Below are 24421 nucleotides of genomic sequence, written 5' to 3' on the forward strand. Positions count from 1 at the left end.
ATGTAATGGTCGCAGGAAGTTGCTGTCTGATTTACACTTTAATAAGAGTGAGCGCTGACAGCTTCACCGTTAATTTTACCACAAAATCCGGGCCATTTCACTTTCTCCTTTACAATATTAACTTAATAATAATCCAGAACAGTGAGAGATGGAGGACCTCAAACCCAACTCTGTACCTCCTTAACCAATCATATTGAAGAATTATTAATGAAGCACACAGCGTCTGATCCAGGAAGTGTCAATTAGAATAGTTCATTCAATGCCAAATCATGCACAGAAAGTGTAATAAAGAGAGAGAAAGAAAGATGGGATTAAGAGAGAGAGATGAGAGACAGAAATAAAACGTTTTTTAAAAGTTAAATTATTTTATTTTTTGAAAACTCCAACAATAATTAAAATCTGAAGGAATGAGACTTCACACTTGTAAAAGTAAATATTAAGGTTTTGAGCTATACTGTATTTTAGTGACCTTTAACTCTTTCTTTGTATTGTAGCCTTTTTAGTAGATCAAGCAACACATTGCAGTAGAAGGATTGACATAGTAACAGACTGCATTGGACTTCCAGCATTAAACATAAAAAACTACCTCAATGTTACCATTTTTCCAGTAAGTTTGCCACGGTTTGATCTTTTTATGAATGCTAAGCCTCCATTAGAAATATTTGGCTGGTAGTTCTAAAGTAAAATGCACAAAATAATGATCATTAGTTACCCAATTCCTCGTTCACATCAATTCTAATGTTTTAATAATTCAAATTGAAGTCAGGTCATCAGATTTCTCTATTTTGTTGTCTTACTCGCGCACCTTGTATATGGAAAAGTTATATTCATCAACTGACCGTGGGTTGTGCCATGGACAATTTATTTGTATTTTAATAAAAACATTTTCTGCAATAATAGCACTATTTTGCTTTGGGTAGCTGACTCTGTCTTTCATAAATGAAAGCAGGAGGTCCCTGGGAATGTGCCCAAATTTGTAGGAGGTTTCCATATTGGAAAGTTTGAAACCTGGTATAAATATTTATATGTTGTAGTTAATAAGGTAATGTTTTCTGTTCAAGCTTTTCAAAACTTATCCTTTAAAACACTAGAAACTAACATATGCAAATAAATTTTTTTTCAGAGCCCTAATGCAGACTTGAACAGTAGTGTAAGTATTTAGTTTTTAAATCTGTGTTATAGAAATGTAGATATATTGGTCTGCATTCTTACATTATGTAGGAAACCCTAACGATAAAGTAGGTTAATTGTGTTAATTCTTCAGGTGGCTCATAAATATTGACTTAGGAGGGACCATTGACCCTACATAGCTTGCTTTATGGGTTACTGGAATACTGCAATTCCTGTTTGGGATTTTTACATATTTAGGTTAAGAGTAGATAACAAGATGTGCCTCAAGTGTTGGTCTAGTTTCAGACATATTCTAGGAAGGAATGTGGGGATGCTGATGTGTAACTGGTTGGGAGAAATTGAAGGTTATTTTTGAGACCTATTTGCAGTTTCCTGACATTTTTCATCTCACTGTTTGGTTTTTCGGAATTGTTGGTGAATTAGGCGTGTGCCATCTAATTTTTCTATAACAAATTATTCTGCAAAACGTATGTTGTTGTCTTTTTAAGATACAATAGACTAATTCATGACTCTCTTTTAATCCATCGACTAAGAACTGGAAAAAATATATTTACCAGATTGAAACTCCTTTGAAAAATGTGCTCTCAAAAAGTGTTAATCCATCTTACTGGCAAGTTAACATAAGAACATAAGAATTAGGAACAGGAGTAGGCCATCTAGCCCCTCGAGCCTGCTCCGCCATTCAACAAGATCATGGCTGATCTGGCCGTGGACTCAGCTCCACTTACCCGCCCGCTCCCCATAACCCTTAATTCCCTTATTGGTTAAAAATCTATCTATCTATCTAGTTGTTGGGGGGAGGGGGGGGGACAATAGAGGACATTTCAGATTTCTTTTATTCCATTTAGCTCCTTTTAAACTCATAGGGCCCAAGTTTCAGCCTCAGTTGCCCCTGATTTTTTGGAGCAACTGGTGTAGAACGGAGTATCTTAGAAATTCAAATTCTCGGCATTTAGTTTGCTCCAGTTCTAGTCAGTTAGAACTGTTTCACTTTGGAACAGAATTTTTTTTTTCAAAGGGGGGGCGTGTCCGGCCACTTACGCCTGTTTTCAAAGTTTCGGCAGTGAAAACTTACTCCAAACTAACTTTGAATGGAGTAAGTGAAGATTTTTGTACGCTTGAAAAAACCTTGTGTACACTTTAGAAAATCAGGCATAGGTTACAAATCAGGCATAGGGAATGGGGGGGGGGGGGTTTAAATGGAACTTTACAAACATTAAACGCTTCAGTTTTACAAATAAAGATCATCAATAATAAATGATAAATACAATAAATCAACCAATAAATCAATCAAAAAAAATTAATAAAAAATAAAAAAAAAATTAAAAATCAATAAATAAAACATTTTCTACTTCGACTGCAGCACCGGGGTCCTCCAACAGCATGCTGGGACAGTCCCCCCAGTGTGTCTCTGTCAGTGTCTCTATCTGTCTGTTTGTGTGTGTGTCTCTCACTCTCTGTCTGTCAGTGTCTGTGTTTCTGACAGCGAAGGGGGGGGGAGGGGGAGAAAGAAGGTAGAGGGGGGGAAGGGGGGAGAGGGGGAGGGGGAGAAGGAGAGAGGATGTAGGGAGGGAGGGAAGGAGAGAGGGAGGGAGGGAAGGAGAGAGGGAGGGAGGGAAGGAAGGAGAGAGGGAGGGAGGGAAAGGGAGGGGGAGAAGGAGAGAGGATGTGGGGAGGGGGAGGGAAGAAGAGAGTGGGGGGGGGAGAGGGAAGGAGAGAGAGGGGGGAGGGGAGGGAGGGAAGGAAGGGAAGGAGAGAAGGAGGCTGAACGGCCGGGCCCAAGACCTCTGGCTTGATTTACAGGTAGGTGGTGTCGGGTCTCGGGGGGTGGGGGGGGGGAGGGTGGATGAGAGAGAGTCGCGGAGGTCTGGGAGGAGTGGGGGAAAGAGAGAGTCGCGGAGGTCGGGTCGCCGGGGGGGGTAGCGGGGGTCGAGTCGGGTCGGGAGGAAGCAGGAGCTGAGCGTGGGAGGAGCCTTATTCACGCAGCCCCAGTGAGGCCATTCCCCCATCAGCTCATGCTGCGCTGCGCCCGGCTGCAGAAGACCTGCAGGGAGCCGGAGAATACGGAAGTTTTTTTTAGGCGCACTTTCTGGCACGAAAAACGGGCGTCCAGGTCCGGGCTGCGCCGTTTTAAGCGCGTCCCAAAACTTGGGCCCATAGAAACATAGAAAATAGGAGCAGTAGTAGGCCATTCGGCCCTCCGAGTCTGCACCGCCATTCAACATGATCATGGCTGATCCTATATCTCATATTCCTGCTTTTTCCCCATACCTCTTGATGCCTTTTTTTCTAGAAATCTATCTATCTTCCTCTTAAATATATTCAGTGGCTTGGCCTCTACAGCCTTCTGTGGTAGAGAATTCCACAGGTTCACCACGCTCTGAGTGAAAAAATTTCTCCTCATCTCTGTCCTAAATTTTCTACCCTGTATCCTGAGACTGTGATCCCCCCTTGTTCTAGACTTCCCAGCCCGGGGAAACATCCTCCCCGCATCCATTCTATCCAACCCAATCAGAATTTTATACATTTCAGTGAGATCCCCTCTCATTCTTCTAAACTCTAGTGAATACAGGCCTAGTCAACCCAATCTCTCCTCGTATGACAGTCCTGCCATCCCAGGAATCAGTCTGGTGAACCTTCGCTGCACTCTCTCTATGGCAAGTATATCCTTTCTTGGGTAAGGAGACCAAAACTGCACACAATACTCCAGGTGCGGTCTCACCAAGCCCCTGTATAACTGTAGTAAGACATCCTTGCTCCTGTACTCAAATCCTCTTGCAATGAAGGCCAACATACCATTTGCCTTCCTAACTGCTTGCTGCACCTGCATGTTTGCATTCAATGACTGGTGTACATCGACACTTCCCAAGCCATCACCATTTAAATAATACTTTATCCTTATGTTTTTCCTATCAAAGGATCCCCACTTTCCTACTAATGGATTTTATTGGCTCATGATGGGCACAAATTACAATGAAATTATAAAAGTGGTGTAACAATATAAATTAAAGCCTCATGGCTTGGGGGACTCGGCTGTTCAATGCTCTACATCTGTTCCTATGTTTATTGGGAGATTCAGTAGTCAACTAGAAAGGAATGCAATGACCAATATGTAATGTATAAGAAATAATACTGAATCAGTATAGAAATGACAGCAATTGTTTCATAGATTGTTGTACTTAAGCAACTACTGTGGTTGGGGGCGGAATCATTTAGAAAGTTATTTTTTGCATGTTTGTTTATTGCAACACGTCTGTCTCACTGCTTCAGCTCAGAGGATGCAGCTATAGAACATAAGATGGTGCTGCTATTTTGCTGGAATATTTATTCGGTGAGCTACACACAAGGAACGCCATTCGCTGTAGTTCACTGAAAGAAAGCAGTAGTATACTCTCTTTTTAATATGGCACTGCTGAATGCAATCAGCCTTCTTAGTGAAAATTTTAACAGGTTTATGAATTTGTGCAAAAGTCTACACAACAGGAAAAAGCAGATTTTAATGAAAGTAGCAAAGACTTAGGGGACGAAATTGCCCACCGCCCTGTTTGGAGGCATTTATCGCCCGACCTGGAAGTTGCGTCCCCAGCGCAGAATTCCACGCTTCCGCCCCTCAACAGAGGCAGAGCTCTATCTGAGGATTTCCACATATGTGGACGAGCACTCCTGGGGCGATAGTGCAGCGCTGAGTCCAATGCCGCACTCCGGAGCTTAGTGCCTCGCCAACAACATCAGCGCTACGCAGATGCTCTGCATAGCGCTGACGCAGCAGAACGCCCCTCCCCTTCAATTAAAGTGAAGGGCTGCTGCGAGCTCTGCAGTACCTTTGGCTGCCCATATCTGAGTGCCGGGCTGCAAGATGGCAACCCGGTCGCGGCGAGAGCTGCCATTGTCAGGCCGACAGAAGAGTCGGCCGACTGAAAAATTTGGCAGCCCACGGCACAAATTGTCTCCCCTTTAAGGGGAGCCCCGGCGGCAGATGTCCGCCAGCTTTGCGACCCGCGGAGCAATTTCCCCCACGGGGCGCACGGCAATGACGTCATCACTGTGCGCGCGCCTGCCCAGGGCACAAATCGCTGGGTGTGAGGCTAACAACACAACACCCCCCAAACCTCCGGGGCAATTTCCCCGGAGGCGCTATCGACCCCAGGCGATAATCCCATTGTGCCCCATTAGTGCCCCTCGGATGTGCTAATGGGGCTATGAAAAAAGGCAATTTCTCCCCCCAGTATATAAAATACTTCAATCTTAAGAGAGTTCAAATTCTAAAAAAGTATCTCAATTATTTAAAGGTACATGTTAAAGAGCTAATTGAATTATGATTTAATTTACATGTTTAGAGACTACAGCATTTTATTTTTACCGATATATAAAACGGAAAAGAGTGACTAAAGTAAATGTTGGTCCCTTAGAAAATGAGAAGGGGGATTTAATAATGGGAATTGTGGAAATGGCTGAGACCTTAAACAATTATTTTGCTTCAGTCTTCACAGTGGAAGACACAAAAACCATGCCAAAAATTGCTGGTCACGGGAATGTGGGAAGGGAGGACCTTGAGATAGTCACTATCACCTAGGGGGGTAGTGCTGGATAGGCTAATGGGACTCAAGGTAGACAAGTCCCCTGGTCCAGATGAAATGCATCCCAGGGTATTAAAAGAGATGGCGGAAGTTATAGCAGATGCATTCGTTATAATCTACCAAAATTCTCTGGACGCTGGGGAGGTACCAGCGGATTGGAAAGCAGCTAACGTAACGCCTCTGTTTAAAAAAAGGGGGCAGACAAAAGGCAGGTAACTATAGGCCGGTTAGTTTAACATCTGTAGTGGGGAAAATGCTTGAAGCGATCATTAAGGAAGAAATAGCGGGACATCTAGATAGGAATAGTGCAATCAAGCAGACGCAACATGGATTCATGAAGGGGAAGTCATGTTTAACTAATTTACTGGAATTCTTTGAGGATATAACGAGCATGGTGGATAGAGGTATACCAATGGATGTGGTGTATTTAGATTTCCAAAAGGCATTCGATAAGGTCCACACAAAAGGTTACTGCAGAAGATAAAGGTACGCGGAGTCAGAGGAAATGTATTAGCATGGATCAAGAATTGGCTGGCTAACAGAAAGCAGAGAGTCGGGATAAATGGGTCCTTTTCGGGTTGGAAATCAGTGGTTAGTGGTGTGCTACAGAGATCGGTGCTGGGACCACAACTGTTTACAATATACAAAGATGACCTGGAAGAGGGGACAGAGTGTAGTGTAACAAATTTTGCAGATGACACAAAGATTAGTGGGAAAGCGGGTTGTGGGAAGGACACAGAGAGGCTGCAAAGCGATTTAGATAGGTTAAGCGAATGGGCTAAGGTTTGGCAGATGGAATACAATGTCAGAAAATGTGAGGTCATCCAACTTGGAAAAAAAAAACAGTAAAAGGGAATATTATTTGAATGGAGAGAAATTACAACATGCTGTGGTGCAGAGGGACCTGGGGGGTCCTTGTGCATGAAGCTCTAATCCCAAAAAGTTAGTTTGCAGGTGCAGCAGGTAATCAGGAAGGCGAATGGAATGTTGGCCTTCATTGCGATAGACAAAAGCAGGGAGGTCCTGCTGCAACTGTACAGGGTATTGGTGAGGCCGCACCTGGAGTACTGCGTGCAGTTTTGGTCACCTTACTTAAGGAATGATATACTAGCTTTGGAGGGGGTACAGAGTCGATTCACTAGGCTGATTCCGGAGATGAGAGGGTTACCTTATGATGATAGATTGAGCAGACTGGGTCTTTACTCGTTGGAGTTCAGAAGGATGAGGGGTGATCTTATAGAAACATTTAAAATCATGAAAGGGATAGACAAGATAGAGGCAGAAAGGTTGTTTCCACTGGTCGGGGAGATTAGAACTAGGGGGCACAGCCTCAAAATACGGGGGAGCCAATTTAAAACCGAGTTGAGAAGGAATTTTTTCTCCCAGAGGGTTGTGAATCTGTGGAATTCTCTGCTCAAGGAAGCAGTTGAGGCTAGCTCATTGAATGTATTCAAATCACAGATAGATAGATTTTTAACCAATAAGGGAATTAAGGGTTACGGGGAGCGGGCGGGTAAGTGGAGCTGAGTCCACGGCCAGATCAGCCATGATCTTGTTAAATGGCGGAGCAGGCTCGAGGGGCTAGATGGCCTACTCCTGTTCCTAATTCTTATGTTCTTAAATCTAAATGTTTTGTTAAAAAGTCTACATAGTTACAAGTATATTTTATCTTTAAAAGTATTTCAATTTGTGCTATGTATTTAGAGTAGATAGATGCACCTACTAATTAGTTTTGTCTTTCTTCTAGATCCGGTTCTTTCATAGCTCTATAATTTTGAGATCTCTAAATAGAAAGTTAACACGTCTAAATGGCTTTGCTGATGATGATTGGGAGCCTGAACTTGGTGTTGATGTGTGCAAAAATGTAGTGCTAGAGGTAAGTTGGCTGTTAAGTGGTTGCTTATTAAAGCCTCGCCTTGATAAAGCATCATCATCCATTTTTAGTCTTATCATTGTTTCCAAGTTGTGCAGAATGTAACAAATTGAATTGTTATGAATGTTGATTGTCACAATAGAAAACCCATGAGTTTCTGTAATGCCATTGGCTTTATTTATCTTGGTAGGTGAATTATATAATTGTATATAATGATGATGGGAAGATTGTAAATGCCTCTGCTGCTTTCACTCTTGGAGCCATCGACAGTAGCATGGTACCAATACAACAACGCTTCCAGATTAGTTTCATTCAGGTACAGTAATTGCAAAATTAATTTTCTTCGTGTGAAAGCTGTGAGTTATCTCAATGATAACCATCTAACCCACTATAAATTATAATATTTTGAGTAAAAAATTATTGAAACCTAGGGACTAGGTAGCAATATTATTCTCAAAATACATAAAATGTATAGTGTTCAATTTGACAGACATACTATTTCTTAATTTTTCTTATTCTCTTTTAAATTCTTCACTATCCTGAGTGTAGGCTTATTGTTTAATGGGGTGGGGTGGAATGATGAGGAAGGTGTATTTTAAGAACTTTGATTGCTGTAACTTTGTGAGAACTTCTATTAGTTTCCTTTTCTGACTAAAACTTTAGTTAATCCCCATCACTATGCAATAGTTTGAGTTTGACCATACCTTTTATGTTATAAACGGTCAGGATGAGGGCCAACAGAAAAAGTAAAGACTTATTGCACAAAGGGCTACATCCCTTCATAGACCAGTGTCAGAAAGGTCACCCTGGACCCACATGTGAACTGCAACCACTGGAGCTATTCTTGGGCCTTTACTAAATACTTGGTTTAGACTTTTCAAAACACATACAATTTCTCTTTTTTTCAGTTGCAATGCAATATAAATATACTGAAAGACATTTTGATTCCAAAATGTATACAAAAATACTCAGGAAAGCTCAATTTTGCATTATTATTATGCTTTATTACCTCTCAAGTGTCTCAAAGCATTTCACATGTAATGAGTTACGGTTGTTACGCAGGAAAATATAGCAGCTAAATTTTGAAAACAAAATTCTACAAACAATAAGGAAATAAACAATTTATTTTTCTTTCATGATATTGATTGAGGGAAGATTGTTGGCTGGGATAATGGGGAAATGCCCTGCTTTTATAAGTAATGCTGTGGGGTTCCTAATGGCAACTGAACAAGCTGATGGGCTTTGATTTAATACTTCATCAAAAGGACAGCATCTATTTCTTTCTCCCTGTAAATTGGCCCAAGTTCTAGTATGGAGCTCAAATCCATAATGATATTCCCCCAAGGTGCAAAAAATTAATAAGCTGGGAATTACCTTCTCGCAGGGCTCCCCCGATATAACTCTGAATCAACAGCTAAGAAATGCACAAGATCCCTCTGAGGGGAAACTACCAGATGGCGACGCCTGTTCATTTGAAACTGTTCCCCTCACTACACATACATACTTGCACACATTGGTCTTTCTGATAAACCAACATCCAACCTACTGTTCTGACGAAGGGTCATCAACCTGAAACATTAACTCTTTTTCTCCACAGATGCTGCCTGACCTGCTGAATATTTCCAGCAATTTATCTTTTTATTCCAGATTCCAGCACCGCAGTATTTTGCTTTTGTATCCAACTTATTGTAATGTTTTTATTGTTACTTATTGCCAGACTTAATGATGTTCCATCTTTTTTTTTTTTAAGGATCCTCATTTTTGGTATACTTATCTGTTACTAATAAATGTCCTTTTTTAACTTCCAGAGAAACACAACGGGAGTTCATTTCAGTGGAAATCCAGGCTATGTTGTTGGACTCCCTCTACTGGCTGGATTTGGACCAAATGCCTCATATCCTTCACATACTGCCTTTCAGATTATAAGATAAATACGAGCAATGGCGGCCTTTCAGCCCACCTTAGCAAGAATGCAGTAGCGCCGCTCCCTGCTGGTAGCGCTCCGACATCATCACCCTCTTCGTCCCGTAGCGACCCGTTTCCGTCCCGCGGCAGAAATTGGGCAGCACCCCATGAGACGCCACAGGCGATGTCAGCGGCAGTCTCTTGGGTCACGATCCGGGCCGCACATCGATCGCGGGGCGAAAGTTAAAGGGGAGGTGCGCTGCGCCAGTGGAGGCCATCAAAGGGCCCCCGCCCCTTTAACGGAAGGGGAGGGGCGTTGAAATGCATCAGTGCTACACAGAGAGGTCACGTAACGCCCCTGAGCCCGCACCAAGAGGAAGTGGACTGCGCGACATGGAAAGGTTACCGGCCCCCAACCGGGGCGAAAGCCAATTTCGGCCCTATAGTCTATCCTTACTTTTATCTGGAACTTTCCCTTAACTGACTCTTTCCACGGATGGTATAATTCAGAGTAAAAACAGACTTGGGCAGCTGACTGTCATTAAGAGTTCAGCCAATCAAGATTGTTTACAGATGGCAGGGCTTCGTACACCAGTACTTTTTGGATATCATTTAAAGTCTGGCTGTACATTGCGGTAAGTACTATACGATTATTTTACTGTGTTTATTAACACATCCTCATGTGATGTACCGTGCTGGCAACAGTTCAGTGAAATGCCATGAGTGTTATATAAGCCAGTATGGTGATAAAATTAAACTGATAAAATTGTATATTACAATTTCCATTGAGTAAACTGGTGCACATGGAACCTTTAGACTGGAAACTATATTAACACCAGACTATTTAGCAAACACTTAGACACTATGGGCTCAAGTTTTCGGCCTGAGTTGCTCCTTTTTTTTTTTGGAGCAACTAGTTTAGAATGGAGCATCTTAGAAATTGCAATTCTTGGCATTTACTTTTCTCCAGTTCTAGTGAGTGAGAATAGTTTCATTTTAGAACAGATTTTTTTTCCAAAAGGGGGCGTGTCCAGCCACTTATGCCTGTTTTGCAAGTTTAGGCAGCGAAAACTTACTCCAAACTGAATTAGAATGGAGTAAGTGTAGATTTTTGTACGCTCAGAAAAACCTTGCCTACACTTAGAAATCAGGCGCAGGTTACAAATCAGATGCAGGAAATGAGAGATGGGGGGGGTGGGGGGGGTGGAAAGTTTACAAACATTAAACACTTCACTTTTACAAATAAAGAGCCATCAATAATAAATGATAATTAAATCAATAAATCAATCAATAAAAAATTAAGTTTCTACTCACTGCAGCACCGGGAGCCCTCCAACAGCAGGCGGGGATGGGGAGGGGGGGGAGGGGGGGGAGGGGGGGGAGGGGGGGGAGGGGGGGGATGGGGGGGAAGGGTCGTTGGGAGGGGAGAGGGGGAGAGGTAGGGGGGGAAGAGGGGAAGAGGGGGAGAGGTGGGGGGGGAAGAGGGGGAGAGGTGGGGGGGGAAAGAGGGGGAGAGGTGGGGGGGGGAAGAGGGGGAGAGGTGGGGGGGAAAGAGGGGGAGAGGTGGGGGGGGAAGAGGGGGAGAGGTGGGGGGGGAAGAGGGGGAGAGGTGGAGGGGGAAGAGGGGGAGAGGTGGGGGGGTGAGAGGTGGGGGGGTGGAAGAGGGTGAGGTGGGGGGGGAAGAGGGTGAGTGGGGGGGAAGAGGGTGAGTGGGGGGGGAAGAGGGTGAGTGGGGGGGGAAGAGGGTGAGAGGTGGGGGGGTGAGAGGTGGGGGGGGAAGAGGGGGGGAGAGCAGGAGGTGAGGAGGGAGGAGGGGAGAGGGGGAGAGAGAGGGAGGGTGAGAGGGGGAGAGAGAGGGAGGGTGGGGGGGGGGAGAGAGAGGGAGGGTGGGGGGGGGAGAGAGAGGGAGGGTGGGGGGGGGGAGAGAGAGGGAGGGTGGGGGGGGGGAGAGAGAGGGAGGGTGGGGGGGGGGAGAGAGAGGGAGGGTGGGGGGGGGGAGAGAGAGGGAGGGTGGGGGGGGGGAGAGAGAGGGAGGGTGGGGGGGGGGAGAGAGAGGGAGGGTGGGGGGGGGGAGAGAGAGGGAGGGTGGGGGGGGGAGAGAGAGGGAGGGTGGGGGGGGGAGAGAGAGGGAGGGTGGGGGGGGGGGGAGAGAGAGGGAGGGTGGGGGGGGGGAGAGAGAGGGAGGGTGGGGGGGGGAGAGAGAGGGAGGGTGGGGGGGGGAGAGAGAGGGAGGGTGGGGGGGGGGAGAGAGAGGGAGGGTGGGGGGGGGGAGAGAGAGGGAGGGTGGGGGGGGAGAGAGAGGGAGGGTGGGGGGGGGAGAGAGAGGGAGGGTGGGGGGGGAGAGAGAGGGAGGGTGGAGGGGGGAGAGAGAGGGAGGGTGGAGGGGGGGAGAGAGAGGGAGGGTGGGGGGGGGGAGAGAGAGGGAGGGTGGGGGGGGGGGAGAGAGAGGGAGGGTGGGGGGGGGGGGGGAGAGGGAGGGTGGGGGGGGAGAGAGAGGGAGGGGGGGGGGAGAGGGAGGGTGGGGGGGGAGAGAGAGGGAGGGTGGGGGGGGGAGAGGGAGGGTGGGGGGGGGAGAGGGAGGGTGGGGGGGGGGAGAGGGAGGGTGGGGGGGGGGAAGAGGGAGGGTGGGGGGGGAGAGGGAGAGAGAGGGTGGGGGGGAGAGGGAGAGAGAGGGTGGGGGGGGAGAGGGAGAGAGGGAGGGAGGGGGGGAGAGGGAGGGTGGGGGGGGGAGAGAGAGGGAGGGGGGGGAGAGGGAGGGTGGGGGGGAGAGAGAGGGAGGGGGGGAGAGGGAGGGAGGGGGGGGGGAGAGAGAGGGAGGGAGGGGGGGGGGGGAGAGAGAGGGAGGGGGGGAGAGGGAGGGAGGGTGGGGGGGGAGAGGGAGGGAGGGTGGGGGGGGGAGAGGGAGGGAGGGTGGGGGGGGGAGAGAGAGGGAGGGTGGGGGGGGGGGAGAGAGAGGGAGGGTGGGGGGGGGGGAAGAGAGAGGGAGGGTGGGGGTGGGGAGAGAGAGGGAGGGTGGGGGTGGGGGAGAGAGAGGGAGGGTGGGGGGGGAGAGAGAGGGAGGGTGGGGGGGGGGAGAGAGAGAGGGAGGGTGGGGGGGGGGGAGAGAGAGGGAGGGTGGGGGGGGGGAGAGAGAGGGAGGGTGGGGGGGGGGAGAGAGGGAGGGTGGGGGGGGAGAGAGAGGGAGGGTGGGGGGGGGGGAGTGAGAGGGAGGGTGGGGGGGGGGAGAGAGAGGGAGGGTGGGGGGGGGGAGAGAGAGGGAGGGTGGGGGGGGGAGAGAGAGGGAGGGTGGGGGGGGGAGAGAGAGAGGGAGGGTGGGGGGGGGGAGAGAGAGGAGGGTGGGGGGGGGGAGAGGGAGGGAGGGTGGGGGTGGGGGAGGGAGGGTGGGGGTGGGAGGAGGGTGGGGGTGGGAGAGAGAGGGAGGGTGGGGGTGGGAGAGAGAGGGAGGGTGGGGGGGGGGAGAGAGAGGGAGGGTGGGGGGGGGAGAGGGAGGGTGGGGGGGGGAGGGAGAGAGAGGGAGGGAGGGTGGGGGTGGGAGAGAGAGGGAGGGTGGGGGGGAGAGAGAGGGAGGGTGGGGGGGAGAGAGAGGGAGGGTGGGGGGGAGAGAGAGGGAGGGTGGGGGGGAGAGGGAGGGTGGGGGGGAGAGGGAGGGTGGGGGGGGGGGGGGAGAGAGGGAGGGTGGGGGGGGGGAGAGAGGGAGGGTGGGGGGGGAGAGGGAGTGTGGGGGGGGGAGAGGGGGGATGGGGGGGAGAGAGGGGGGATGGGGGGGAGAGAGGGGGGGGGGTAGAGGGGTGGAGGTGAGAGGTGAGAGGTGATGGGGGGGAGGTGAGAGGTGGATGGGGGGAGGGGAGAGGTGGAGAGGGGAGAGGTGGAGCGGGGAGGGGAGAGGTGAAGAGGGAGGGGGAGGGGGGTGCGTGGTGCGGAGGGGGGTGCGTGGTGGGGAGGGGAGAGGTGGAGAGGGAGGGGGGTTGCGGGAGGGGAGGGGGGTGCGTAGTGGAGGGCGGGGTGGGGGAGGGGTTGGGGGGAGAAGGGGGAGGGGACGGGGTGAAAGGGGAGGAGTTGAGGAGGAGGTGGTGGGGGTAGGTGGGGAGGGGAGAGGTGGGGGGGGAGAGGAGGAGAGGTGGGGGGGAGAGGAGGAGAGGTGGTGGGGAGAGGTGGGTGGAGAGAGAGGGCGAGTGTGGGGGAGGGAGAGGGGAGAGGGTGGAGAGGAGGGGAGGAAGAGAGAGGTGGAGGGAGGGGAGAGGTGGAGGAGGGGAGGAGAGTGGAGAGGAGGGGGGAGGGGAGAGGTGGGGATGGTGGATGTGGAGAGGTGGGTGGGAGGGGGAGACGGGAGAGGGGGGAGGGGAGAGGTGGAAGAGAAGGGAGAGGGGAGAGGTGGAGGAGAAGGGGGAGAGGAGAGAGTGGAGAGGGGGGGAGGGTAGACGTGATGAGAGGTGAGGAGGGGAGGGGAGAGGTGAGGGCGAGGGGAGGGGAGAGGTGAGGGTGAGGGGAGGGGGAGAGGAGGAGGGAGTGGCGGGTGGGATGAGGTGAGGGGGAGAGGAGGAGAGGAGGGGGTAAGGCTGAATATGGGGGGAGGAGAGGAGGGGGTAGGGCTGAATGGGGGGGTGGGGAGAGGAGGAGGGGGGGTGGGGAGAGGAGGTGGAGGGCGGGGGGGAGAGGAGGAGGAGGAGGAGGGGGGTGGGGAGAGGGAAAGGGGGTAAGACTGACTGGGGATGGGGTCGGGCTGAATGGGGGGGCGGGAGGCTGAACAGGCCCCGCCGTCGCCGCTGCCGCTGACACCGACACTTCGGGCAGGGCCCGCCCCCAGAGAGATGCTGGGCGGGCAGGGCCCGCCCCCAGCGAGATGCTGGGCGGGCAGGGCCCGCCCCCAGCGAGATGCCGGGCGGGCAGGCCCCGCCGCTGATGGGCGGGGGGGGCGGGGGGAAGAGAGGTGGTGAGAGGGGGGCGGGAGCTGAACTGGAGGGAAGCCCGAGTCCCGATCTTCGCCCGGGGTGTCCATTCGGCCAGGGCTAGAGCCGGCGTGCTTCGGGCCCCTCCCACGCAGCCTCAGGGGCGAGGAGATACTGCACATGTGTGCACATTCTAGCGCGCATGTGCAAAGATCCTGGCACTGTTTTCAGTGCCGGGACATGGCTCTGCCACCGACCCCTTGTGCTGCGCCACGCCAAGCACGAAGACGCCCTGAGCAGCTCGCAGAATCACAAGGTAAATTTTCGGCGCCCTTTTTATTCCAGAAAGTCGGCGCACCTTATGGAGGTGAGCCGTTTTTACAGAGGGCGGAAATTTGGGCCCTAAGGATGGATTTTCCTCCATCATTGGGTCGGATAGTGGGAGAAAAGGGAATAAAATCTGGTGGTAAGGCCTACCATTGAGTTCTTGCCCAAGCGAAAATTCCCTTCTCTGGCTATAGTATGGACACTTCTAATCACCTCTTCCCCACCCACCACAGGTAGGTGCCAGCAGGGTAAGGAGAGAAGGGGAGGCAGGGCCCAGTCTCCTGTGTCATTTCCGTAATGTTTTGCCCCTGTTAATGGCACTGTCCAGGACTGCCTGGTGGAGGGTGGCGGTAGGCCAGGGATAGTGATGTTATTAGCCCCAATTTGCAAATGGAGGAAGAGGGCCTAGAAGAGGCCTATCTCCTATCTGGTCCCCAACGTAACTGTCGGCCCCAGAATTTGGCAAGTCTTGCAAACCTGCAGCTCCTACTATCTTTGGGGCTCTAATACCCCTTTAAGCTCCCTCGCTGCCTATTTGCTGCAGCAGCTTTGCCCAATGTTTCTCCTTCGCACTGAGGGGCTTTCCTTGGCAGCGTGAGTACCTCTGTGAGCCTGCCATGCATGGATAATGTCCTCCAACCCAGGAAATGAGTCTAGCTTATAGTAGTGCTGGAGGGGTTCAGAAGTCCCACAGAAAAATCCAGTCCTATGGGTTCAAACAGAAATTTAAAATTGCCATTCTCTGTATACTGTGTAACGATTTGTGCTCGAGTGTTCCCAGACCTGTACTAGTGCCACTGTAACTAGCTGCAATAGATTGTACCCTCTTGCTCTCTGATTTTTATATCTCTCTATGTTTTGGGAAGCTACCTGGCACCTTATCTGAATGTAGAAGATTAACATTTACGTGGAAGAGCTGGTTAACGCAACAGCAGCATCTGGATGTGACTCACTTCTGATTTTCCTTCCATTTATTGTTTCCCATTTCCCTGCATGATGCAGCTTAAGTCAGGAACTAAGCAGAGAGGAACAAGCATAGTACACTTGTTCAGGTCTCCGAACACCTGAATTTGGTGGTCCAGATCATTATTATGACCCTGTGTGTGGAAGTAGGGCAGGAAATTTGGTTGCTGCTTTAGATCACCTGCTGTGCCAGGGACCTACTAGCTGCTGTTGGAAAATATCAGTCAGAAAGTCTCCAGTCTTGAAGATCACTGGGGAGGCGATAAGCAAAAGGTGGTCTCTTTTTAGGCCTTCCTTGAATTGTTGCCTTCCCCCTCAGACAATTTCTGCAGCTGAGCACCCCACTGGTAAAACCACAGAAAATGTGGCTAATGGGCCAGGAATGCCCCGTCCTGCCTCATTTAAATGGAACTGCGTAGCATGTGCCTATTGCAAATACAGGCCTTGTCCTGACCATTGGCAAAAACCCAGAATTTCTTGTGCCACATAAAAAGAGTGGAGCTTTGTCGTCAAGGGGCTCCAATCCCTTTTTGCTGATCTTTGCAACTGGGGAATATGCAGTCCCTGGGTGCTGACCTCAGGAAAATCGGCCCAATCATCTCACTGGCTAAAATAATTTATTTATAGCCTCTTTGGACAAAAGACATGTGTAAACTACCAAGGTTTTTCTTATTTTCTTAAAGAATAACCAACATCACAACATGCCATCAGTGGTCACGAATCATCACAAATGTGTTAATTGGACAAAACTTTCCTCAAAGTGTGGCATCATTTGGAAACACTCCTGTGCAGAATGTGAAAGACTGGATTACCATGGAGGAAGTTACCTCTATAACTCAGGTAATAACCTGAATAAAATATGAAAAAGAGTTTTTTATTCATCAATCATTTAGTTACAAGTACAAGAATATGGGTTTGTTCTTTTCTATTAAAGGTTTTTAAGATTCAGTGCCTTCAAAGGCTTTACAAACATTAGAAAATAACTGGGAAGGCAATTCTATATCCTTCACCTTGCGTGAAAGAAAGTGATTTTTTTTTTTTATTATAAAATGTGTTTCCTCTCTAAAAGGAGCCTGCAATTATAGTGGAACCAACTTGCAATGAACACTGAGACAATCCATGACCATATCGTTGAGATAATAGTGCCATTAAAACAAAATTACTGCCTACTTATAGTAAAAATGTGCCACTAAACATTGTTTGAAGAAACGTCATTTTTTTTCTTATTTTTGTTTTGAACAATTCTTGCATGACTTATACTTGTTATTTACATGAGGTTTTTGTAACAGACTCTCATTTTTGTTTCTACATCAATGTACCAGATTTTGCTGGAGTGAGGCCCCATTAGTTAAGACTTTTTTCTGCACCCTTCAGCACAAAAAGCTTTTGTACCATAACTTGCTTGAAGTATAATCTGATAACAGCATGGCAAGGGCAATGGGCCATCTGGGACCTCAGTGAACAGCATCTCCTTAACCGATGAAATTTAACAATTGAGAAAGGAATAGGATCAATGGAGAAGGAGGGTGAATTAGAGTCAAACTGGGTACATAATGACAAACAAGAAGGAAAAATTGGATTAAGAGAAAGAGACAAAGAAAAAATAAGAAAAATTAAAATTTTAAATTTGCCATTTTTAAAATCTCTAAGAACAATTGAATGAGACACCACAGTTTAAATTGTTCCATTGGTCCAGAGAGGTTGATTGGCATTGCATTAACAAAAGATGAACAGGCTGAGTCCCTTTTCTCTTGAAAAAAGGCTGATGGGTGACCTAATAGAGGTCTTTAAAATTATACGAACAATGATGGACAGGTAAAGACCATCTGGTCCATCAAGCCTGTCCCAGACAATTGCGATACCTTGTGTATCACAACATATACACTCCACCCCACCCAAAAGCATATGATCTCCTGGGAGAGACAAATAACAGATTTAAAAAACCAAGGCCAATTTGTGAGGAAACAATTGTGGGAAATTCCTTTCCGACCTATCTAGGCGATCGAAGCTTGTCCAGGAAATCACTCTGGCCTTGAATTCCCTGCAGTACCTACCTTCTGTAAGAGGTGATCTCTGCCATAGCCAGAAAAAAAATCCAACTTTTGTTTGAAGGAATTCAGCGAGTCTGCATCCACCATGTGAAATGGCAGCTTGTTCTAGAGGTCTACTATTCTCTGGGAAAAGAACCATTTCCTGACATCATAAATTTGTGACCCGTAGTCCTGCCTAACCTATTTAATTGAAGTAAACTGTCAGCTGGAACACTGTCTATTCCCTTCATTATCTTATAAACCTCAATCAGAAACCCCCATAATCTACACTGCTTTAGCTTATCTTGATAAGCAAGATGCTTTCGACTTGGAATTAGTCTAGTGCCCTCTTCTGCACCCTTTGCAGAGCCTCAATATCATTCACCATGTGAAGAGACCAAAACTGGACACAGTATTCCAAGTGTGGCCTGATTAAGATCTAGTACAAGGACAAAACAGTACGCCTCGTCTTCTACTCAATTGTCGTATGGATACACCCCCAACACCCGACTTGCTCTAGCTATCACTGCACGGCATTGCTCATGTATCTTTAAGGATACATGCACTAGAATGCCCAAATCTCTTTCTATCTCCACTATCTTTAATGCCTTTCTCTGGAGGGTGTATGAATGTTGAACATTTGCCCTGCCCACATGCAAAACACTGCACTTATCTAAGTTACACATCATGTTCCAGTCTGGAGTCCAATCTCCCAACACATTAATATCTGCCTGAAGCAGACGAGCATCTTCTACAGTTCTAACACACTCTCAGTTCTTGGTATCATCTACAAATTTGCAAATTGTGCTCCCAGCCCCAATATCCAGATCATTAATAAAAGTAGTAAAAAGCAACGGTCTCAACACTGATCCCTGCGGGACACGACTGGTGGCCAGTCTCCAAACAGATCCAAATCCATCTATAATTACTCTTGTCTGCATCCTGCCAGCCAGTTCGGAATCCAACTCTATATATTTTCACTAATACCAGAGGCTCCAATCTTATAGAGAAGCCTCTTATGCAGTACCTTGTCAAAAGCTTTTTGGAAATCTATGTAGACAATGTCTACTTGACTTCCCTCATCCACCAACTTTGTAACTTTTTCAAAAAATACAATTAGATTTGTGAGACATGACCTTTTTTTATGAAGCCATGTTGGATGTCCCTAATATGTCCCTCCCTATTTAAGTATTCATATATTGCACATATGAAAGGTTTTGATATAGAGTGGATACAGAATGTTTCCACTTGTGGAGAAGAGCACAACTAGAGACCATCAATATAAGATAGTCACCAAGAAATCCAATAGGGAATTCAGAAGAAACTTCTTTACCCAAAGAGTGGTGAGAATGTGGAACTTGCTACCAGAGGGAGTGGTTGAAGTGAATAGTATAGATTCATTATCATGCTTAAAAAGGTACTTGCACTTAATTCCCAGACTTAACCTTCTGTGGCAAGTTTAGTGGGCAATTAATGTTCAAATCCAGCAAGTTCTTAAAAATAATGGGGCGGCTAAGAGCGAGAGGCCATTTGTGTGAAGCAAACAGCAGAGCAGCGTAAATCGATCAGCAAATTCTGGAGATTTGCAACTCCAGGCATATCTCTTAAACCCCTGAACTTGCTGGCCGATTTGCACACTAATAATAGTGTGCATTGTTAACAGTTACTTTACGAGCAAGATCCAATACAGTTCTCTGTACTCTCGAGTAACAGTTTCCCTTAACTCTAAAAGCATTAAGCCAGATTTTGCGGTCAGCGAATGAACGGCTTTGTTGCACTTGCCCATAGACTTTATATGGGCGTTTGCACTCGAAGTTCCTGTCAGCCAACTATTGAAGAAGTGCAGTGCCCACTACAGTGCATCTGGGACCTGTGTGAACATGGCAAGCAACCGTGTACCTCCTTAACCAATCAGATTGAAGAATTGTTAATTAGCAGAACCAGGAAGTGTCAGTTAGAATATTTAATTCAGTGATAAATCAGGTACAGAAAGCAAAATAGGGAAAGAAAGATTGGATTGAGAGAGAATAAGAGACAGAGAAAAAGTTTTTTTAAAAAGGCTTATTTAAAATGTTTTTTTTTAAATCTCCCAACAATAATTAAAATCTGAAGGAATGAGACTCCATGCTTGTTAAAGTTAATTTTCAGTGCTAGAGAGGTTGTTTGGCAGTATTAAGACTTATCATCCTGTTAAAAGGGTACATACACTGGAATGGACAAGCCATAACTTTTTCAGGCAAGTTTAGTGCATATATATCAGGTAAGTACTGCACAATCACACTATTTCATATATTTCAATGGTGAGTCTCTTGAAGAGATAACATTATCACGGAACTTCTGGAGGAGCAGGACATCAACTTCCTAATTTATGCATTTAACTGCGCATGTGCGGTCACTTGAAGTTGCTGTCTAATATACACATTAATAACCATGAGTGCTTTTTTTTTTAGCCTCACTATTATTTTTACCGCAAAATCCGGCCCGTTGTTACAACTCTACCTGTAATGGAAGTGTCTTTTATATTGTGCCAATCTTGGTAAGGGTTATATTGATCACTATATACTGATAGGTCAAAAGATCCTTGTCATTGACCTATCAGTATAAGGTGCTGCGGGTACTGCCGATCAGCACTTAACCAGTTGATTGAATCGCTTCTCAACCTCTCCTGCCAGTGTGCTGCTCAGACTGTTGGTGCTTTTATTTTGTTCCACACATTCAAGTGATGGAAGAGGATCACAATACTTTGTGTCCATTTTATCATTCTTGATAATGAGATTCGACTGTTTTCAGATCACTTGTGGGATTTATCTTTAGTCTGGGCCATGTATTTATCAAGACATAGTAAATATTTAATTGAACAAAATGGATAGAAAGTTCAGCAATCAATTTTAAACTGACTGATCCTATTAATGCTAATTAGGTGCAAATCCTGCAATGATCAGGCATGCCTTTCTGTCCTCCCATGAGACAACCCATGGTTTTTATCTTCAATATGTGAGCTTGCAGCTTAGAAAATGGTACCTTTCCTCCCAATACTTCTGTGTATCTTGCGGAATAATTAAGTCTTGTCATCAGTCAGTTTCCATACAAGGAATTGTGCAATGTCTGAATAAGTGTTGATAATTAGTACTAGTAATATATATCCTGAAAGGCCAAGTAGCAATCTTGTGCATATCTAGAGGTCTGATGTAGCTTTGTGGGAAGTGCTTGTGTAGGTAACTGTAAGCCTATAAAAATATTCCAACTTTAGTTTTGTTACAGGTTGGTAGTTTGCATGATTTAATGATATTCTAATCAACAAAATAACAAAGTACCATTTGCTTGCAGAGGTGTGGTTGTGAAATTCCTGTGTCGTTAGTCCTTGAGGTGAACTGGACAAAGTATGGATCCTTAATAAACCCACAGGCTAAAATAGTAGCAGTCAAACGAACAATGGGAGAAGCCTGCATTCTGGTACGTGATGGATAATCTTGAAGCAAAAAGCTATTTGTTTTAAAAGACACAGTGTAGCACCAACTAAAAAACATAACATTGAAAACTAGAGTTTGTTAGTTGCCAGAGTGAAAAGTGTAAGAACACAAAACCTTTTGAATGGCTACAAATATCAAGATTGCTTAAATCAGCCTTTCACCTTCCAGAGGCTTATTAATGCACTGCCATTTGTTGCACTCAGCATTATTATCATAAACCATTCATGATGATTTTCAAAGTTTACAGTAAGCCAAACTGAGTATATACTTCCCATCTAGATTACTTCGATGTTTTGGATCTTTTCTATATTTCTTTGATCTTGTATCATAGATCACTCTTGTGGGCAAGTCCCAAATCCCTATACCCTTTGAGAGTGCTTATTCTTGCCTTAAGACCTAACGAACTTTTAAGTAATGTGCCCTGGAAATGAACACAACCTTTTTTTAGTAACTATGTTCTTTTAGCTACTAGAATTTATCCTGTGCCTCCATAGAATCTCACTTCAGTGTTCAAGTTCAGGAGTTTCATATCCGACCTTGTTTAAATTCAAAATATTAAGCAAACTTATTAAACAATGAACAAGTGAATAAAGTAAAAGTTATATAGTTCCAGTAGTAATTCTATTATCTTAACTTCTCAAATGGACAAAGTATCACACCTCTTAGTAGCTAAACTAACCCTTTTGCTTTTCTTTATGAATTCTTTTAACACTGTGGAAACCTATATTAATCTGACCCGATACTTGGAAATTTTGCACTGATTTCTCTTCCAGAAGTTTCAAATTGACTCGTTCTTGCTCAGATTTTCAAGTGGCTTTCAAATTCAGACAGAAATGTGTCTTTTTTTAAACCCCAGAAAAGTTACTGGGGCTTCCTGGATTTTGGATATCGTACCCCATAAATTTAAAAAGAAACTCTCAAGTCATCAACAACCTAATCACTCGGTGTTGTTTAATTTTGAATTAGCTACATCTTTCAAGCCTGTAACTAATATAATTTGCAATGGTTGTATTGGGTTATACATTGTACAGGAATCTGACCTACAGTCTTTTTACTAAACTGCTTATCCTGTGCCTCCATAGGATTGATTGGATTTAAAGGAACAGCCATCAAACCAAAATGAGACAAAATGCTTAATGGATACTGTGCTGTTGTCTGTCTTCATTAAAATGAATTCTCATGAAGATAACTACAGAAAGCATCAACTAAAAACAAAAGCCTCATTGTGGGAAGGGAAGGAATAAATACATTGACAAGCCTCCTTTGGAGAGTGTGGAGTTGATTTGGAAAAATAAATGTTAAAATGCAAAGTTTTGGAATGAAGATGTTAAATAGATCACCTAGGCAGAGGCATTTTTTCACCTACTTTCTGAGAAGGTGGCTTTACAGTATATCATTTAGTGATGCCAGTCCAACATTAAAAAAAATTGGCACAGTAGGATGCCATACTGTCTTTGACTTCTGGGACCTGGGTTCAAACCTAGATGGTTTTAAGGTCACCTTTCTTTCTGTTGGTTGTAACTTATAAAAGGTACCAAATGAGTTCAGGTAATCTGAGTCCAGTACTTATTGGGTGCGTCTTAAAACTACCCATAATTTGGTACTAAATTGCCAATCCCACTCAGTGAGGCTGGCTATTGTAGAAAGGGGGAAATAAATTTACACTGGTGCTCGTGATGTTGTAGTGTAACACACAATAAAGTGAGCTTTCCCATGCATTAAGTAATGTTCTTACCTGGCCAGGAAGTGTCTGATGCCTAGTAACAAAAGGAGAGAAAGCCCCCAACATTGACATTTGTTATATATGAGTACAGAAAAAATAGAAAAGCAGAATATTTTTTTAAACGGTGAGAGACTGGGAAATGTTGGTAGTCAGAGAGAGATGGGTGTCCTCATACACAGATCACAGAAAGTTAACATGCACGTAAAGTAAGCAATTGGAAAAGCAAATAGTATGTTAGCCTTTAATACAAAGGTGTTTAGGGACTTGGTGAGACCACATATGGAGTACTGTGTACAGTTCTGGTCTCCTTACCCAAGGAAGGATATACTTGCCTTAGAGGGAGTACAATGAAGGTTCACTAGACTGTTTCCTGGAATGAGGGGTTTGTCTTACTAGGAGAGATTGAGTAGACCAAGCCTATATTCTCTAGGGTTTAGAAGAATGAAAGGTATCTCACTGAAACATATCAAATTCTTGACGGGGTAGATGCTTGGAAACATAGAAAATAGGTGCAGGAGTAGGCCATTCGGCCCTTTGAGCCTGCACCACCATTCAGTAAGATCATGGCTGAACATTCACCTCAGTACCCCTTTCCTGCTTACTCTCCATACCCCTTGATCCCTTTAGCAGTAAGGGCCATATCCAACTCCCTCTTGAATATATCCAACAAACTGGCATCAACAACTCTTTGGGGTAGAGAATTCCACAGGTTAACAACTCTGAGTGAAGAAGTTTCTCCTCATTTCGGTCCTAAATGTCTTACCCCTTATCCTTAGACTGTGACCCCTGGTTCTGGACTTCCCCTACATCAGGAACATTCTTTCTGCATCTAACCTGTCCAGTCCCATCAGAATTTTAAGTGTTTCTATGAGATCCAGGCCCAGTCGATCCAGTCTCTCCTCATATGTCAGTCCTGCCATCTCGGGAATCAGTCTGGTGAACCTTCGCTGCATTCCCTCAATAGCAAGAATGTCCTTCTTCAGATTAGGAGACCAAAACTGAACACAATATTCCAGGTGAGGCCTCACGAAAGACCCTGTACAACTGCAGTAAGACCTCCCTGCTCCTATACTCAAATCCCCTGGCTATGAAGGCCAACATGCCATTTGCCTTCTTTACTGCCTGCTGTACCTGCATGCCAACCTTCAATGACTGATGTACTATGACACCCAGGTCTCGTTGCACCTCCCCTTTTCCTAATCTGCCACCATTCAGATAATATTCTGCCACCAAAGTGGATAACCTCACATTTATCCACATTATACTGCATCTGCCATGCATTTGCCCACTCACCTAACCTGTCCAAGTCACCCTGCAGCCTCTTAGCATCCTCCTCACAACTCACACTGCCACCCAGCTTAGTGTTATCTGCAAACTTGGAGATATTACACTCAATTCCTTCATCTAAATCATTGATGTATATTGTAAATAGCTGGGGTCCGAGCACTGAGCCCTGCAGCATTCCACTAGTCACTGCCTGCCATTCTAAAAAGGACCCGTTTATCCTGACTCTTTGCTTCCTGGGATGTTTCCCCT

General features: G+C 46.3%; 1 protein-coding gene across 1 annotated transcript in view; it reads left to right on the top strand.

Annotated features, from left to right (window-relative positions):
* The window catches only part of LOC139268957 (tectonic-1-like), a 45348-nt gene that overhangs the window by 19240 nt on the left and 1687 nt on the right, over positions 1 to 24421 (top strand). The window contains exons 6-13 of the mRNA XM_070887850.1: positions 495 to 607; positions 1124 to 1150; positions 7456 to 7584; positions 7772 to 7897; positions 9390 to 9474; positions 9980 to 10121; positions 16346 to 16502; positions 21020 to 21145. Coding sequence (XP_070743951.1) covers positions 495 to 607; positions 1124 to 1150; positions 7456 to 7584; positions 7772 to 7897; positions 9390 to 9474; positions 9980 to 10121; positions 16346 to 16502; positions 21020 to 21145 — 905 coding nt within the window. The remainder of the gene's footprint in view (positions 1 to 494; positions 608 to 1123; positions 1151 to 7455; positions 7585 to 7771; positions 7898 to 9389; positions 9475 to 9979; positions 10122 to 16345; positions 16503 to 21019; positions 21146 to 24421) is intronic.

Source organism: Pristiophorus japonicus, chromosome 8 (assembly GCF_044704955.1).
Source record: "Pristiophorus japonicus isolate sPriJap1 chromosome 8, sPriJap1.hap1, whole genome shotgun sequence".
NCBI lineage: Eukaryota > Metazoa > Chordata > Chondrichthyes > Pristiophoridae > Pristiophorus > Pristiophorus japonicus.